The sequence below is a fragment of the Mesoplodon mirus genome (assembly GCF_964341445.2).
Source record: "Mesoplodon mirus genome assembly, chromosome: 3".
NCBI lineage: Eukaryota > Metazoa > Chordata > Mammalia > Artiodactyla > Ziphiidae > Mesoplodon > Mesoplodon mirus.
This window is the reverse complement of record NC_138978.1, coordinates 9,498,195-9,515,997: the sequence shown is the minus strand read 5'-3', so window position 1 is coordinate 9,515,997 and position 17,803 is coordinate 9,498,195. Positions and strand designations below refer to the sequence as shown.

The following is a 17,803-nucleotide window of genomic DNA, read 5'->3' as shown; positions in this document are numbered from 1 at the left end:
TGGGTTTAGACTGTCTTCTTGGGAATGATGAAAATATTCTGGAATTAGATAACAGTGAGAGTTGCACAATTTTACCAACTACAAAAAACAACTGAATTCTACATTTTCAAATGTAGCTCAATAAAGCTATTATTTAAAAAGTTAACAAGTGAACTTTGGAGTTACAAAATGTTAAATACCCCTTTTTTTAAGCTTTACTTGGTTTAGCACAGAGACACATCAATCTACCACATGTCTTCATTAGTTCACACTCACTGTACCTTGGGTATTGGTCAAGAGCATTCTGCCTAGATCCACAACAACCAACACGGGATTCTTGAATTTGAAATCATCAGGAAATATCACCTGAGGGGCAGAAATGTCTAGTCGCACACTCCACCGTTTACTCTCCTCCTGGAAAAATAAAACAAATGACAATTAAATAACCTTGAACTGCAACTGCTGACAGTGGGCAGCTTTATCAGCTAGCGCTCAAGCCTTCCAGAAAGCCATACTAGGGTCACAGGATGACGTAACGGTCTCTGATATTAAAGCAAAATGTTTAAAACAAAAGTGGATCCAAATGTTTACCAATTTGAGACATTACCACAGGCAAATGTCTGAAGTGGGAGAAAAAACTAACAAATTACTGGTTTGGGGGGTTGTTTGCTCTTTGATTTTGATGATCAATGGTTTAAGAAAGGTCTGATTTCTAAATGTATAGGACTTAATACTTTAAAATACTGTAGAAGTTATACAATTCAAATAAAAGTAGAAATCCAGTGCTTCCCTGATGGCACAGTGGTTGAGAGTCTGCCTGCCGATGCAAGGGACACGGGTTCGTGCCCTGGTCGGAGAGGATCCCACATGCCGCGGAGCGGCTGGGCCCGTGAGCCATGGCCGCTGGGCCTGCGCATCCGGAGCCTGTGCTCCGAAGCGGGAGAGGCCACGGCGGTGAGGGGGCCCGTGTACCGCAAAAAAAAAGAAAAAAAACAAAAGTAGAGATCCACATATTTTTAGTTATTCATAGATATTGCTAACCATGAACTTTCAGGCCAAAATACCTTAGTGAAAAACATAAGCTTTGACATTTGAAATATAAAAAACAGACCAATTCATGAATTTGTTAACAGTTCTTCCCTGTGACTAAAATTAGCTAATTTATATAAATGCTATCAAAAAAATTATATGTAGTAAAAAGCTAATTATATAGTTATACATAGTAAAAGCTACATGTAGTAAGTTATATGTAGTAAAAGCTGATTTATGTAAATGTGGTCAAAAAGAAACCTCTTGGTCTAATATCAGCAGAAGGTACTAAATGTAATTTGTGTCAAAACACTAGCAAAAACAGAACACAGGACAAACTCTCTGCCCCACACTACTTACCCCTCAACGTTTCCCTCTGAACACTGATGTCATGCCTTACACTCCCAGCTGGCTCTGCACCGTCCAAAGAAGCCACACTGACTGCTCTACCTACTGCTGCACCTCAGCAGCACACCTCCAGGCCACAGGGTCAGAAACCCAGTTGTTTTCTTGTTTTGGTGTTTTGGGGTTTATTTTAAAATTTTTATTGGAGTATAGTTGATTTAAAATATTGTATTAGTTTCAGGTGTACAGCAAAGTGAATCAGTTATACATATACATATATCCACTCTTTTTCAGATTCTTTTCCCATATGGGTCATTACAGAGTACTGAGTAGAGGTCCCTCTGTTATACAGTAGGTCTTATTTATCTATTTTATATATAGTAGTGTGTATGTGTCAATCCCAATCTCCCAATTTATCCCTCTCCCCTACCTTTCCCCCCTGGTAACCATGTTTGCTTTCTACATCTGTGACTCTATTTCTGTTTTGTAAATAAGTTCATTTGTACCATTTTTTTAGATTCCGCATATAAGTGATATCATATAATTGTCTTTGTCTTACTTCACTCAGTATGACAATCTCTAGGTCCATCCACGTTGCTGCAAATGGCACTATTTCATTTTTTATGGCTGAGTAATATTCCATCATATATATGTACCACATCTTCTTTATCCACTCCTCTGTCGATGGACATTTAGGTTGCTTCCATGCTGTGACTATTGTAAACAGCGCTGCAGTGAACACTGGGGTGCATGTATCTTTCCGAATTATGGTTTTCTCCAGATATATGCCCAGGAGTGGTATTGCTGGATCATATGGCATCTCTATTTTTAGTTTTTTTGTTTTTTTTTTGTGGTACGTGGGCCTCTCACTGTTGTGGCCTCTCCCGTCGCGGAGCACAGGCTCCGGACGCGCAGGCCCAGCGGCCATGGCTCACGGGCCCAACCGCTCCGCGGCACGTGGGATCCTCCCGGACCGGGGCACGAACCCGCGTCCCCCGCATCGGCAGGCGGGCCCCCAACCACTGCACCACCAGGGAAGCCCATCTATTTTTAGTTTATTAAGGAACCTCCATACTGTTCTCCATAACGGTTGTAGCAATTTACATTCCCACCAACAGTGTAGGAGGGTTCCCTTTTCTCCACACCCTCTCCAGCACTGTTTGTAGACTTTTTTGATGATAGCCACTCTGACTGGTGTGAGGTGATCCCTCACTGTAGTTTTGATTTGCATTTCTCTAATAATTAGTGATGTTGAGCATCTTTCCATGTGCTTTTTGGCCATCTGTATGTCTTCTTAGGAGAAATGTCTATTTAGATCTCCCACCCATTTTTTGATTGGGTTGTTCCTTTGATATTGAACTCCATGAGCTGTTTGTATATTTTGGAGATTAATCCCCTGTTCACTTCATTTACAAATATTTTCTCCCATTCTGTGGGTTGTCTTTTTGTTTTGTTTATGGTTTCCTTTGCTGTGCAAAAGCTTTTTAGTTTAATTAGGTCCCATTTGTTTATTTTTGTTTTTATTTTCATTACTCTAGGAGGTAGATCAAAAAACATATTGCTACGATTTATGTCAGAGTGTCCTGCCTATGTTTTCCTCTACGAGTTTTAGTGTCCAGTCTTACATTTAGGTCTTTAATCCACTTTGAGTTTATTTGTGTGTCTGGTGTTCAGAAACCCAGTTTTGCTGGACTGTTGAGATGGCTCTGGGCTCTCCCTTTCTACCTATGGCATCCTCGTGTCAGCTGGTCACTTAGCATCACAAAGTGACCATCCTTCCCAGGAATTAAAACTGGGGCATCATTCCAATTGTTTTTCTTCTGGTAACAGTACATGAAAGGGGGTGTTTTTAAGTTAAATATTTACAAAATATTTACAAAGACAAGTCTCGAGAGTTCCAAGATGGGTACAAGGAAGAAATATGATCTCGTCTCAGTCATTTGTTTTTATTTATTAAACCCTGACTGTACAAGACATGGGATTTTATTTTTTGCTAACTGATAAGTATTTCCTAGATTCAGTTCACTTAATCAGTGTAACTGATACACGCATGTCTATCTATGTAGGTAAAGAACTTAGGAAAAAAACGCCTTCCTCTTCCCTGCCCCCCAAAAAGAGTATTTATTATGCCTACTTACAATGAAATCACCCACTAGCAAACGATCAAGAGTTTGTCGGATTTCCGCCTTGGTCTGCATCTTCAGTCTGTTATATTGTCTTCGGGCAGCTTCAGCCACTCTCAACTCAAGTTCAGACTGATAACCAAAACCTGCAAGATGGGAAATATACAGGAGAGTCGGAATTTTCACACGGCTGGGTGAAAGAAAGCACCGCAACATCTATTCTCACCAGGGATTTCCACCAAAGCTAGAACACAGTCTGTACAACAGTGCCTTACTCCAGCCTGACCTGGTGCCACACAGGGTAACAGGAATGAGGCGAAGATGGGCGAGAAAGGCACATCCTTTCAGAACATCCATGTGGAGAAAGGCAGTATGTGAGGGAAGGATACCTAAGTTACTAGAATTTCTAGAACCAGTTTCTGAAAGATTCCAAACTATATTTCAAAATGCTTAAAAGCATGATATTACACTGAAAGAGCAATTGGAATTTAGAAGGAGTATATGCCTTCTACATTCTATCGGTGACAGAGCCATGAAGCCGAGGTATTTATGGCCACTGTGTAAATGAAAAGACTCAAAAAACTGGACCAAAAACTAAAACAGCTGTTATGAAGAGGGAGAGACAGGATACATTTAGGAAAGTACCACTGTTTTACGGACTTCCTTGTCAAACAGAAGTGCTTCTTCTGCACATACTGTCTCAAATCTTTTTTGGGAACAAAGGAAGGCCTAAGTAAATCAATGATGACACAGGAGAGTGCAATGGTGAACCCTGGAATACTTAATGCTGCATGAAACAAGCAAAACAAACCACTGATCCTGTCATCTAGGAGGAAACTGAACATTCCTCCTAAATTCTCTGGCCTAAAATATCCTGGGTAGCCAAGGAAATCACTGTCCTCGTGGAATGGGAAGTATTTTAAATGCATGCTAAGTGGAGGCAAAGAAAGAGAAAATATGAAGGCTATTGACTCTTCTTGGAAGAGTAACTTTCCAAGGACATCCACTTTGATTCAGTAACTAAGGACAACCCTATCCACTTACTCTGCAGGCCTTTTCTACCACTACCAGGTCACCTGAATGTATAATAACCCTTGTCCCAGAAACGACAAGAAAGATGTCTTTAGAAAGTCACATAAGAGCAAACAAACAAAAAAGTTAACCTGAGGTATGAACCTTTCCCTTGTAGAAAAAGTCTGCTACTTTTTTAATAGCCTGGGGATTATATATGATGTTCAAGGGCCTCGTGCTGACATTCAGCCGCCTCTCAAAATGGCTGTGCACTGGATTTCTCTCATATAGCATCTCAAAAAATGGGTCATCTGGGTCTGCAGCTAAAGGAAAGAACCAGAGAAAGAAAATGGAACACAGGAAAATAATCATCTTATTCTTGATAACTGATAAGGACTTCTGGGAAAAAAAGACATTTTCTCAATTATTTTCCAATTAGTTCTCATTTATGAAAATTTTATAAAACAGAGAACCTAATAAGGATTGACTAATTGTCAGCAGGACTCCTCAAGACCAGGTTGTTGGACTTGTTCCCAACACGTAACCCAGGACCCGGAGGCCCTGAGAGTTGCCCCAGTCACACATGGGTGGAGGGAGAGCATGAGGCAGTCTCCAAGTCAGACAGGGATCCACACAGCAAACCACTGGGCACAAGACAGGACACACTCCCTCTCTGCTGACCAAGACTACTGATCTATAATCATCTCATTTTGAAGAATGAGTTTAAGAACGTATGACAATTTACCAGGGTAATGATCGCTTCTGTCTGCAGATGCTGTTTGGAGTCCAGAAGACTGTGAGACTCTGCCAACTTCTTTTTGCTGATAAACACACACAAAATGCAAAAAGGTCAGGGCGGGAGGGACCAATTCACTGTGCACACGCTCTCTCACGTCTTACCCTTTGGCATCACTCTTGCTTAGCACAGTCAGAATCAAAACTCGTCTGACACCAGGGGACTGTGGACTTGCAGGCTGAGCCCTCCAGTCTGTGCCTTTCCCCAGCCTGGTACGAGCAGTGCGCTGCTCTGCACTCAGCACACTTTCATGTCACTGCTCAACAAGGACTGAGTGTGTACAGCTTTTCACACTTTCACTCTGACCACCCACACTCTCCCCAGGGCCCCATGACAAAACATTATGGGAAGAATAAGGGGCTAAAGATTCAACTCTTCTGGGCTTCCCTGGTGGCGCAGTGGTTAAGAATCCGCCCGCCAATGCAGGGCTCGAACATGGGTTCGAGCCCTGGCCCGGGAAGATTCCACATGCCATGGAGCAACTAAGCCCATGCGCCACAACAACTGAGCCTGCGCTCAGAGCCTGTGAGCCACAACTACTGAGCTCACGTGTCACAACTACTGAAGCTCGCACGCCTAGCGCCCATGCTCTGCAACAAGAGAAGCCACCGCAGTGAGAAGCCTGTGCACCGCAACGAAGAGTAGCCCCCGCTCGCCGCAACTAGAGAAAGCCTGCGCGCAGCAACGAAGACCCAATGCAGCCAAAAATAAACAAATAAATAAATTTATTTTAAAAAAAAAAGATTCAACTCTTCTGACCATCTTTTTGCCAACTTAGTAAGATCAAAGATCTTCTAGTCTAAAAAGAATATTATATACATAAAAAAGTACACCTGTAGAGAAAACTTGTGGTGGTTCTTTTATAACTCTGGAAACATGAGACGTCCTATCAGTGACTGAGGGTCAGAATGAATGAAAATCACTGTCGGATACAGAGCACATTCAACATTGACCTTGAAATGCAGAAAATAGTGGTGCTGATGGCATTTTCTTCCAAATCAGAGCAACTATTCCAAGGTGGCTATAACACAGGGAGGGAAGAAGGCACTGCCATAAATCTCACCAACACTTGCTCTCTGACAAATTCAAAAAACGTATCTACCTCCAATTTGATTTTGATCAGCCTGTCTCAAAATGATCAAATGTCAGAATGAATCAAGTTAATACTACTTCTGTTGCCTAAAACAGACCACAATTCACCAACACCCTGCATGAATCAGCCATCCCACTGCTGTACGTACTGGATTAGGGAAGACCAGAAGAGGAAATATAGTCCCTTCTGTGGCCAGGTCTCGAAGAAACAGTCCACCCAACCGGACTGAAAGCAAGGAGGAGTTTCTTCGAGGAAGAGATTCTGCTAGAAGTTTTACACCTACAGAAAATAAATGTTAAGAGTTATACGATGCCATCATAGCCTTAATTATTTTAGAAGTATAAGATAGAATATTTTACAGAGGACTATCAGATATCATGAACTATTTCTCCTTGAAATTCGAACAAAATAATCCTATCTACATATTATATGTCTATCTATATAAATCTATAAGGAGTATTAGAAGTTTCTCAACAGAATGAATTTTAAACAGCACTTTACAATTAAATTCAAGCAATCTGCTAGTTCACACTAAGTTTATGATTTCTCAGCGCTCAAGATTATAAAGTCAAAAACAAACTGGATTTTTTTTTTTTTTTTTTGGTCATTTGCCTTTAAACTATTGACAAGCCACAGATAACTGGCTATTTTATGAACTGCAATAAATCTGTGAGAAGAGAAAACCAACATCTGGGTATTTATTTACATACCTTTAATTCAAATTGAGAAAAAGAAGTCAAATACAGTCGATCTTCATTATTCGCAGACTTCATATTTACAAATTCGCCGATTCACTAAAATTTATTTGTAACCCCAAAATAATACTCACGGTGCTCTGCGGACATATGCAGAGCAGCCAAAAATTCGAGTCACCTGAAGTGCATGTTCCCAGCTGAAGCTGAACATGGCAATGCTCTGCCTTCTTGTTTCAGCTCATACAAGTGCCCTTGTGTGGTCTATTTAGTGCCAGTTTTTTGCATTTTTGTGCTGTTTCTTGGTGATTTCGCTGTTTAAAAGGGTCCCCAAGCACAGTGCTTAAGTGCTGTGCCTTACAGAGGAAATACATGTAGGAGATAAGCTTCACTCAGGCATGAGTTACACGCCGCTGGCCGTGAGTTCAATTAATGAATCAACAACATATATTAAATAAGGTGTCTTTAAACACATACACTCATAGGACAAGGTTATGTACTGATCCGTTGACGAATGTGATGACCAGAGGCTTGCAGGCACCTAACCTTGTGTTTCCCCTCGGAGCCTGGATTCAGGTTTCACGCAACTTTCTAGAACATAACTACTGCAAATAATGAGACTCAAGTGGACACTCGTGCCCAGAGAGATACAGAGCATCAGGTGGCTCTCTGGGGGCAATACCTGAAAACTCAAGCTGCATGAAAGCTCTCTGATTCATCTGGGCAGCTCCCTGCTCCTGGTGCAGCAGAGTCACGGTCCCTCGCTGTAGCTGTAAGTTCAGTTTGGCAAAGACATGGTCTCGCTTTGTGTACGTGTTCATACAAGAGGCGTCTGCAGTGGGGTCAAAAAACTCCTCGGAGCCTAAATGTGAGGAAGAAAAGACTTTAAGAAAACACATGGGAAAATTAAAAGAGCAGTGATCACAGTCATTATGACATTACTTAACTATCTTCCCCTTTTAGGGAAGAACTCCAAAGTCATGGGTGACTGTTTTATTCACCAATGTGAAACGACCCTAACTGTTTTATAAGGGCCCTGACCAACTTACTGTCAAATGAGGGACGATGCCAAATTCATGATAAAGTACAGTATAAGGCAGCACTGCCCAATGCAGTGCACTGTCCTACACTGCACTGTCCTACACAGTGGCCACTAACCACAAGTGGCTTTGAGCACTGTGGCTCATGTGGCAAGTCAACTGAGGAAGTGAATTTATTATTTTAGTTTAATAAATTTTAAAAGCCATTTGTGACTACAGCTACCATACTGGACAGCCTGGGTGTAAAGGGTGGTTCCAGATTGGTATTCAAGCCTCAGAGTTTAAAACTTTTGAACTTGTTCAGATTTAATTCTCTTACAATCACTGCCACTCAGATCGATCTGAAACCATATTAATATTCAAATTCAGTAATGGAGTTGCAAACAAGTATCTCTTGAAACTTCCTCTCTCTGACTCCATGAACATGAGACAAACTGTTACTAATGTCTTTTTTTTTTTTTTGGCTGTGTTGGGTCTCTGCACATAGGCTTTCTCTAGTTGCAGTAAGCGGGGGCTACTCTTCATTGTAGTGCACAGGTTTCTCACTGAGGTGGCTTCTCTTTGTTGCGGAGCACAGGCTCTAGGCATGTGGGCTTCAGTAGTTGCAGCATGCAGGCTTCAGTAGTTGTGGCACGTGGGCTCTGGAGCGCAGGCTCAGTAGTCGTGGCGCATGGGCTTAGCTGCTCAGCGGCATGTGGGATCTTCCAGGACCAGGGATCGAACCCGTGTCTCCTGCACTGGCAGGTGGACTTTTAACCACTGCACTACCAGGGAAGTCCTTCTACTTTTTTTTCTATTTGAAATATACCATGGGCCATTTCATAAATAACAGATGAACTATGAACCAAGGTTCTCCTTTCACTATAGCCAAGAAGGGCAAGTAAAGGCCAGGCCTGCCTTACCCAGGATCTCCTCAGGAGTCCAGTGTTCGTGCTGCTCCGCAGTCAGGCCCTCGACTGGTTTCCCTTCAGGGCTCTGCTGCCCATACCAGCCGCCCCAGCCAGGAAACCAGGACTGAAGGTACTGCAGCATCCCACTGCCTCCACTGGGTTCTGGGTCTCCAGGAGACTCTCCCGGAGAATACAGCTGAGGCTCTCGTAAGCTCTGTGTCAATCAAAAATGAGCACGTATGAGTACTCGAAGACAGAAACAGGAAGTGATACACCGCTACTTATTCTCTGTCTGCCCACAGAGGCACTCAGAGCCTACTGGGTCAGAACGCATCTTCTCACAGAGGATTTCCTACCTCTGCCAGTTCTTCCTGTTTGTGAAATCGTTCATGAACCAGTTCACGCAAAACCTTCAATTCCTCAAAGCTCTGTTCCTCTTCAATCCGACACACTTCCTCCTGTTTGGGTGAAAACAAACATAACAGGTATTATAGCTCCAGAGAAAACGGGACACCTTCACGAACTAGTCCAGTACTGTGAAGGAACCCAACTGGCCTCCAATGTTTCCCAACATTTCGAAGGCCAAGAAACAATGAAGATAAACAGTTAATTCCATAACTGCTATGTTTCTGGTTTAAAAAGCTTTTCCATATAACGCTAATAGATTCTACCTGGTCTCTGAGATGAGACTAATGGTAAGTACGGAGGGAGCAGACACAGTACTGAGTTGAAAATGGGAAATGAAGAACATGTGCTGCCAGAGTATCCCATCTTTGCACAGCAATGGCGGTTTACAAAGTGCCTTCACATGCGTTACCTCAATTGATTTAAGTTGGTGGCTAGTTATCATTCTTCCCACTTCAGATGAGGAAACTGAGGACGAGGTTTACAGAGTAAGTGTGTAGGCCTCCAGCTCCTTTATGTTTCATATGGGACATTACCAAGGAAGTGGTCATTTTCATTTGTTTCATGCTAGTTAGGAAAGAACAGTGGTGGCCAGCTACATGCAAAGATGCAAAAGAAAGCAGAGGTAGCTATCCTAAGCTGTTTCTTATATGCTATGATTAAGAAAGGATATTATAGGGCTTCCCTGGTGGCGCAGTGGTTGAGAGTCTGCCTGTCGATGCAGGGGACACGAGTTCGTGCCCCAGTATGGGAAGATCCCACATGCCGCGGAGCAGCTAGGCCCGTGAGCCATGGCCGCTGAGCCTGCACGTCCAGAGCCTGTGCTCTGTAACGGAAGAGGCCACAACAGTAAGAGGCCCGCATACCGCAAAAAAAATAATAAATAATTTTTTTTAAAAAAAAGAAAGGATATTATATATGTGTTTACTTGCTCACCTCAGCTGTAATTTAGATTTTTCTCTCCCTCCGTGTCTTTGCCTGTGCCTTTAAGAAAACCATCCAAAACAAAAGGTCTGGTTTATTCCATCCTTTTTATAAGGTTTCTATGTCAGTAACCATGCCTGACACTGGTGAAAAAAGCACTAGCAAATTGAGTAGGTCATGCCCGGGGTGCCGGCAGAAGAGGTGAAAACACCCAGGGGGTTCAGCACTGCCACTGGTTACCGCAGTGGGGTGCTATCATAGGCTGAATGTGTCCCCCCAAAATTCATATGTTGAAGTCCTAACCCCCAGTGTGATGGGATTTGAAGGTAGGGCCCATGGGTGGTGAACAGGTTTAGATGAGGGGATGAGGATGGAACCACCATGATGGGATTAGTTGCCTTATAAGACGGGGAAGGCAGACAGATCTCTCTCTACCCAGGAAAGGCCAAGTGAGCACACAGTGAGAAGGCGGCTGCCCACAAGCCAGGAGGTTGGTCTTCCCCAAGAACCGAATCTGCCAGCACCTTGATCATGGACTTTTCAAGCCTCCAGAATTGTTAAGAAATAAATGTCTATTGTTTAAGCCCCTCAGTCTGTGGCATGTTGTTATAGCAGCCCGAGCTAAGACAGGTGCTAAAGGGAAGCTTAGAAGGATTTACTAAGGAAAGAGTGAATTAAGAGATAGTACGCAAGCCAAAATACTGGAAACAGTCTAAATTGCTATTATAAAAACTGATGCTCACAAAACCGAAACAAATCAAGGAGGAAACACTCCCTACTACCTTCCCCCAGGAGACAGAGGCAGACAGACTAGAGCCGGGAGGGAGCTTCACACCAGGGCTCCAGGACTGCTGGTTCTAAGGGTCTCTGGTCCTGCAGGTAGCTAAAACAGAAGCTTGCCTTCACCCCTACTTCACACTCTCAGCCCAGCCTCTACCTCCAAAACCCCAAGGTCAATCAAGTCAATTGGGATTAGGGAAAATGTGGGCCAAAGTCTACAGAGATTAATTACAGACTTCGTAGAAAAAGAATTAGGATCAGGTGTTGAAGAGACCTGAGTGACTAGACGGAATGTCTCTCTGGGCCCCGCACGGAGAGCTGGGGGGGGCGGGGAGTGGGTAGGCCTGGCAGGACCACGGCCCCTTTATCTTCCTCCCACCCCATGGCCCGGCTCTCCTCAAGCAACAGAAGGTGGAAGATGCTTCCTGCCAAGGCAAAGCTGGGCCTTCGAGAAGCTCTCACCCTAATAAGACCGCCTTTATCCTGTAAAACTATGATCCCGAACAAAGGCTTTATTTCTACACAGGTTCCCTTTTCTTCAGCCTTTGAGAGACATCCTTACCCTCTGATTGGAGACAAAAAATGAGAGACAACAGCCTCCTCACCTTGTCATCTGCAGACAGCAAGCCTCCTTTCAACTTGGTAAAGTACTTGTCAGTGTAGGCCACGGCATCGCGGGCCCGACGCAACAGGAAGTCCCACGTGCAGCGCGCCCTCTGCTCCCGGATCTCATGCAGGTTGGCATTCAAAGCAAAGTACCACCACTCTCGGCAGCTGAAACAGTTCATAACCATCTAGTTACGTACAATAAAAGCGATGAAAATGCTATTGACCCAGAGCAATCCACAACACACCACTCCCCTTCTGAGACATCTCTTCTCTTGTCAGCCATCTGTTTATGCCTCAAACTCAAATAATATTAGGCTAACCTCAACATATGGGGAAAGTTAATCTACTGGATCCTCAGTTTATGCACCGATTATAATACATTACTCAATTGGTCTGAATCACCCATAACATCAGCCCCTACCACAGAAAATCAAGTGGTGGCTATACAGTAAACACCCTCGTAAGATAATCAGCAAGGATTTGACTATGAAAGATTTTAAATGGAATATTTCAAGGAAGACTGGAAATACACAGCATGTAAAAAAAGTTTTAATATATTGACTCGTCAAGTTTAGCACATCTACATAAAAAAGATTTATTTTTGCTATAGATGTTATCAAGTGTACTATATAAATGCTGACCAAACAACTTAGGAGAAAAGACACAGGGAAGTAGGTTCAAGAGTGCTGCAAAGTATTTACCACCCAATCAGAGCCCACCAGAGCAACGCCAGTCTCCTTACTAAATGAGGCCGAGAGGACCTTCTGAATTCCACTACACTCGACCTAAGAGTAAACCCGCGACACCAAAGAGATCTACAGATGCATGTCAATGATGATAAACAATAGAAATGGCATTTTAAAGCCCAGAAAAGTCGACTGTACTTTTATCTCCAACCATGTGTAAAAGATAGTGAGGCATATTTCTGATCTAGGTACAAAAGAAGAACATGTTAGAAAATGCATTTCAGACACAACACTTAACTGACAAGCCTTACTTCTCAGATACGGCCACTTTGGGTTTCCATTTTCGGAACTTCAACTGCCTCTCCTTTCGTTCCAGCTCCTTGAGGAATTCCATGATTTGCCGGTATTGCAACTTTTTATTAGAGGTTAAGAGACACTAGGTTAGAATTGGTTTGTTTCTTTTGCTCAGTTAAGACATATACGTCACAGGAACAAGTCACATTGGTCAACCCACTGAGCTGAGATCCACTGCAAACTGCAAGACTAAACTCCAGCACCAAGTGTCAATGTCTCTCTGAACCGTCAGTAAAGTACGTAAATGTACTGTCTCTCTTGTACTCTTTGTTCAGCACTTAAAGTATCAAATCAAAACTAACCTGAGACCCACCCAATCCGACTGTATAAAGACAGTGGGCTCTGCAACCACCACAGCCTGGTCTCATGCACACTTCCTTTCCCACGAGGGGACCTCGAAGTATCCAGACCCTTCTATCAACACGCCTCCTTCACCCCAGTTACCAGTCCGATAGTTCAGGGAGAAACAGGGAACCTGAGAGAGTTTCAAGGGAATGGTCTCCAGATGAATATCACATTCAATACGGGGAGTGTGCCGAGACCTCAGAGGCTCTTTAGAGCAGTTTCTCTTTAGAAGAGCAGACGCGCACACAGGCTCCAAGATGTAGTGATGATTTCGACTCTCCTTGCTCTTGTCCATGGCCTCCTGAGTGTCACAAGAATGGCTGTCATTATAGCAAATGTTTTCAGGATCAAGTCACCTGTTGGAATGTTGTCTAATCTACAGTATATTATATCAGAATCCAAAAGCACGATAAAACTGGGAATCTAAAGCTCTCTAGCATTTTAAAATTTTTATTTATATTTCTTACAGGTAATACGTTAGGTAATACATTCACGTGGTTTAAAATTTAAAAGGCAAAAAAAGTGCAACCTCTCCTTCCTACTCCCATCCTCCAGCCACCCAGTTACCCTACTCACAGGCAACCAATGACACCAGTTTCTTCTGTACTCCACCAGAAGCATTCTGTACATAGTCAGCCAAATGCTAATTTTCTGGTTTTTTAAACCATTCTTACACAAATGGCATATATGCTCTTTTATCTTGGTTTTTTAAACTTAATACTGTATCTTAGAGCCTATTATGTATTCATCATAAAAATCTTTGCCTTTATTTTTATAGTTGCATACTCGTCTACTGTATGGATGCACAGTATTTATTTAATCAAATTAGCAAAACAAAAACCATTCTGCACAATAGCATGCAAGCCAAAGATAATGGTGGTTGAGGGAAATATGAGTCCTTTTTCTCCATTTCACTTAAACCACCTACAATTTCTTTACAAAAAGATTAAACTGAGTTTTTTTAAATATCCTTCACAAACAGTAATACTTTATATCCAATGATTTATAATGACTTTCTGAGTATTTCTTAAAGGAATGCCACTGAAGGTGAAATTTCAACATAAAATGTTGTAAGAAAGCTCTTCTTTAAGAACCAGATCTGGTGCTTTATTCATTAAAAATTGGATGCTTAGTACACTGGTGGCTAAGAGAGTGGAGAATGCTAATATGTTAAGTGCATGCAATGGAATACCATGTAATAGTCAGAAGAAATGAATCAGAAGTATAAGCAGCAATACTGATCAATCTTAAAAACAGATTTAAGTGAAAAAAAGCAAACAAAGAAATCAATAATACACTATAAATGTAAAACATACACAAATCCCTATATATTGTTCAGAGTTACAGACATAGCAAGTACCTCAAGCATACATACTCAAGAGTGAATGCCTATGCAGGGAGAGGGTGTGGGAATGGGAACAGAGACGCAGAGAACAAAACCTTACGTGGCAGCGATACTACACCACTTTACTGCCGTGCTGTGTTATAACAAAGCCCTGCCACAATCATACCTGTAACTCCACCTGAGGCAAATCCCCCAGTAAAGTGCAATCGACATCCCAATAGATGCTAAACTCTGCCACATCTAACTGCTTTTTCCGCATTAATTTCTGTACCTGAGGGGAAGACAGGGAAGAAAACAAGATGATTCTTTATTCACAAATTTATCCATTCATTCAACAGGCCATTTGTGAAGAATCATGCACCGGGTGCTTTGCATGGTGCTGAGGATACAAAACTGAATGAAAACATGGTTACAGAGTTCAGAATCTAACTAACTGGAAATACAAACATGCAAATAATTTTAATTAAGCAGAGGGAAGCAGAGGAAGAATATATGAGATGCCACGAGCAAACAAAGAGAAAATGTCACTGTGCAGATGAATATCAAAAGATGTGTACGTGTCAGACAAAGGGTGGGAGGGAGGGACTGGGGGACACATTTCAAGGAGTGGGGCCAACGACACCAAAGGCCTGACAGCTGCAGAGGACGGCGAGCACATCTGTGTAACTGCAGCACTGTGCTCAGGGATGGGGCAGTATCGGCTCACGTGTGTGGACACACATTTCAAGTGAGGAGCTAGTTAAGTGTTGAGAAAAGCAGGCTGGAACGTTACTAGGTGTATTAGGTTGAATAGTACCCCCCGCACTCCCCAAAATTCAGGTCGTCCCAGAACCTGTGAATGAGACCTTACTTGGAAATAGGGTCTTTGCAGATGTAATCAAATTAAAATGAGGTCATACTGGATTGGGGTGGGCCCTAATCTAATCACTGGTGTCCTTATAAGAAGAGAAAACAGACACATGGGGAAGAAGGCCATACGAAGATGGAGGCGGAGACTGGAGTGATGTATCCACAAGCCAAGGAACACCAAGGCATCCGCCGGAAGCAAAGAGACAGGCATGGGACAGGCTCTCCCTCAGAGCCTCCGGGGCAAACCAACCCTACCAACACCTTGATTTTGGACTCAGGCCTCCAGAACTAAGGAAAATAAATCTCTGTTGTTTTAAGCCACCTAGTTTGTGGTGATTTATTATCATAGCCCTAGGAAACAAATACAATAAGAAGTTTGTCATATTAAGGAGTTTGGATGTCATACTTGAAGGGACTTGGAGCCACTGAGGGTTTTGATGCAGGCATGCACACCAGGACCCGGTATGGATTTTAGAAACAGGACTCTAGCAACAGTGCAAAGTGGAGCTTCCCCCTACGGAGTCATGGGTGTGTCAAGATAATGAGCAAGTTTATAGGATCGAGTTACATTTTAGGAATACAGCGACCCTTGAACAACATGGGAGTTAGGGGCGCCAACCCTCCGCGAAGTGGAAAATCCACGTATAACTTTATAGTCAGCCCTCCGTATTCGAGGTACTACATCCAAGGATCATGTAATACTGTGGTATGTATTTAGTGAAAGAAATCTGCGTCTAAGTGGACCTGCACAGTTCAAACCCATGTTGTTCGAGGGTCCACTGTATTTGGTTACTCTGAGCTAAGCACCTCCAGCCCCAAGCAGCCACATCCATTTGCCCCAGTGTCCTGTACAAATACCATGATCTTTCTCTGTGTGCCGTGACGTGGGAAAGGTTGAGAAGCGCTGGCACAGAACGAATCAAGAGCCTAGGATGGAAGCAAGGAGGTCACGGAAGTCAGGATTTTATTGAGCAAAAGGCAGAAGCTGGCAGGATCCTGAACTCAGACAGTCGCAGTGAGGATAAGCCTAAGAGCCACATTTGAGACATTTTACGGGAAAAACTGGCAGGACGTTGTGACCAAATGGATATGGAAACTGAGGAATAAGAAGTGAAGGGATGAGCACAGGCTTCTAGGGACTAGCGTCATAGGTAAGAACACGTGCTCTGAAGCAGGGTTGGCAAACCTGTTCTGTAAAGGGCCAGAGAGCAAATATTTAGGCTTTGGGGGCCACTCGTTCTCTGCTGCAGCTACTCAGCTCTGCCACTGCAGCACAAAAGCAGCCTTAACAACATGTAAATGAACGGGCGTGGCAGTGATCCACGAAATCTTAATTTACAAAAATAGGCGGGGCAGATTTGGCCCCCAGGCCACAGTTTGCCAACCCCTGATCTACAGCCGGTGCACCTGAGTTCTAGACCCGACCCCCACCACTCACTCATCCTTCTGCTCCTCAGGTCCTCGGCTGTAGTGCAAGGATAACAGTGGTGATTACTGGGAATTCAATGAGATAAGTCATGTGAAGCACTCAGAGCAGTGCCTGGCACATAAAAGGGCTCTAACGATGTCAGCTTTCATATGAGTGTTTGTAACATTCAGTAACATGTTAGAGAATGAAGGAAAACAGTCGGTTTCAGGGGAGTGAAATGGGCAGGTGGAATATAATGGGATCATTTTGATTATAAGGAGCCTAAATACCACAGAGGCATCCCACAGGTAGTTAGAGACCTTGAATCTGAAGGTCAGAAGAGGGGTGGAGAATGGCCCTTCGAGATGCGGGCGCCATCGGCAAATATTCCCAGGCGGCTGCTGAAACTATGAAACAGAATGAGCGTACCCCGAGAGTGCATGTAATGTAAGAAGAAAATCAAAGATAAGATCCTTTCTGCACCTCAGTTTCTTCGTGTACAAAATGTGCCAACGTCTAATGGATGAATTAAATAAGAACAGGTCAGAAGAAATTAACTGTTTCCCTATTTCAGCAAATGAGACAAGAGACATCCACACCCTCCAAAGAACATGGAGAAGAAGATTGTGATCTCATTTACCTAACACAAAAGGACGCAAGGCAGAGCCCTAAATGCTCCAGACCGAGTGCTTTCTTCCCGGGTTACAGTCGTTATTTCATACTCACAGGCTCGTTCACAGCATTCTGCATGGACACATTCTTAATGCAGACGCCAAACGCAAAAGGATGGGAAGGATTGGTAATACCATCTTCAAAGCGCAAATGGACATCTTGAATTTTTAACTGCAGCAGGGGAAAAAAACACATTTAGACAACTGCTGCAGGTTGTTGTACAACAGACAGCTGTTGCACATTTAGACAGTCAGCTGCAGGCTGAATACCACAGGCAGGAGTTTACTTAAGTCAACCACAGCAGGCCTCTTACACAAACGCATAGCTTATGTCACACACACACCCGATAACCTAAGTTCCTCAGAGATTTATAATCACAAACTGGACATGAATGACACTTCTTTGTGATCAGTGCCTTCTCAAGAAGA

At 43.1% G+C, this 17,803-nt stretch overlaps 1 protein-coding gene across 4 annotated transcripts in view; it reads right to left on the bottom strand.

The window, feature by feature from the left end:
* The window catches only part of VPS13D (vacuolar protein sorting 13 homolog D), a 246,835-nt gene that overhangs the window by 214,142 nt on the left and 14,890 nt on the right, over positions 1-17,803 (bottom strand). For 3 of the 4 annotated variants that reach the window (XM_082615828.1, XM_082615825.1, XM_082615826.1), the window contains exons 6-18: positions 17,430-17,546; positions 14,613-14,717; positions 13,232-13,402; positions 12,714-12,814; positions 11,713-11,881; positions 9,355-9,456; positions 9,011-9,212; positions 7,751-7,930; positions 6,525-6,655; positions 5,233-5,308; positions 4,640-4,810; positions 3,492-3,622; positions 261-393 (exon numbers count right to left, since the gene is read on the bottom strand). In XM_082615828.1, the coding sequence (XP_082471954.1) occupies positions 261-393; positions 3,492-3,622; positions 4,640-4,810; positions 5,233-5,308; positions 6,525-6,655; positions 7,751-7,930; positions 9,011-9,212; positions 9,355-9,456; positions 11,713-11,881; positions 12,714-12,814; positions 13,232-13,402; positions 14,613-14,717; positions 17,430-17,546 (1,789 nt within the window). Of the gene's footprint in view, positions 1-260; positions 394-3,491; positions 3,623-4,639; positions 4,811-5,232; positions 5,309-6,524; positions 6,656-7,750; positions 7,931-9,010; positions 9,213-9,354; positions 9,457-11,712; positions 11,882-12,713; positions 12,815-13,231; positions 13,403-14,612; positions 14,718-17,429; positions 17,547-17,803 lie in introns of those variants that run through there. The other variant, XM_082615827.1, reaches the window with a different exon arrangement.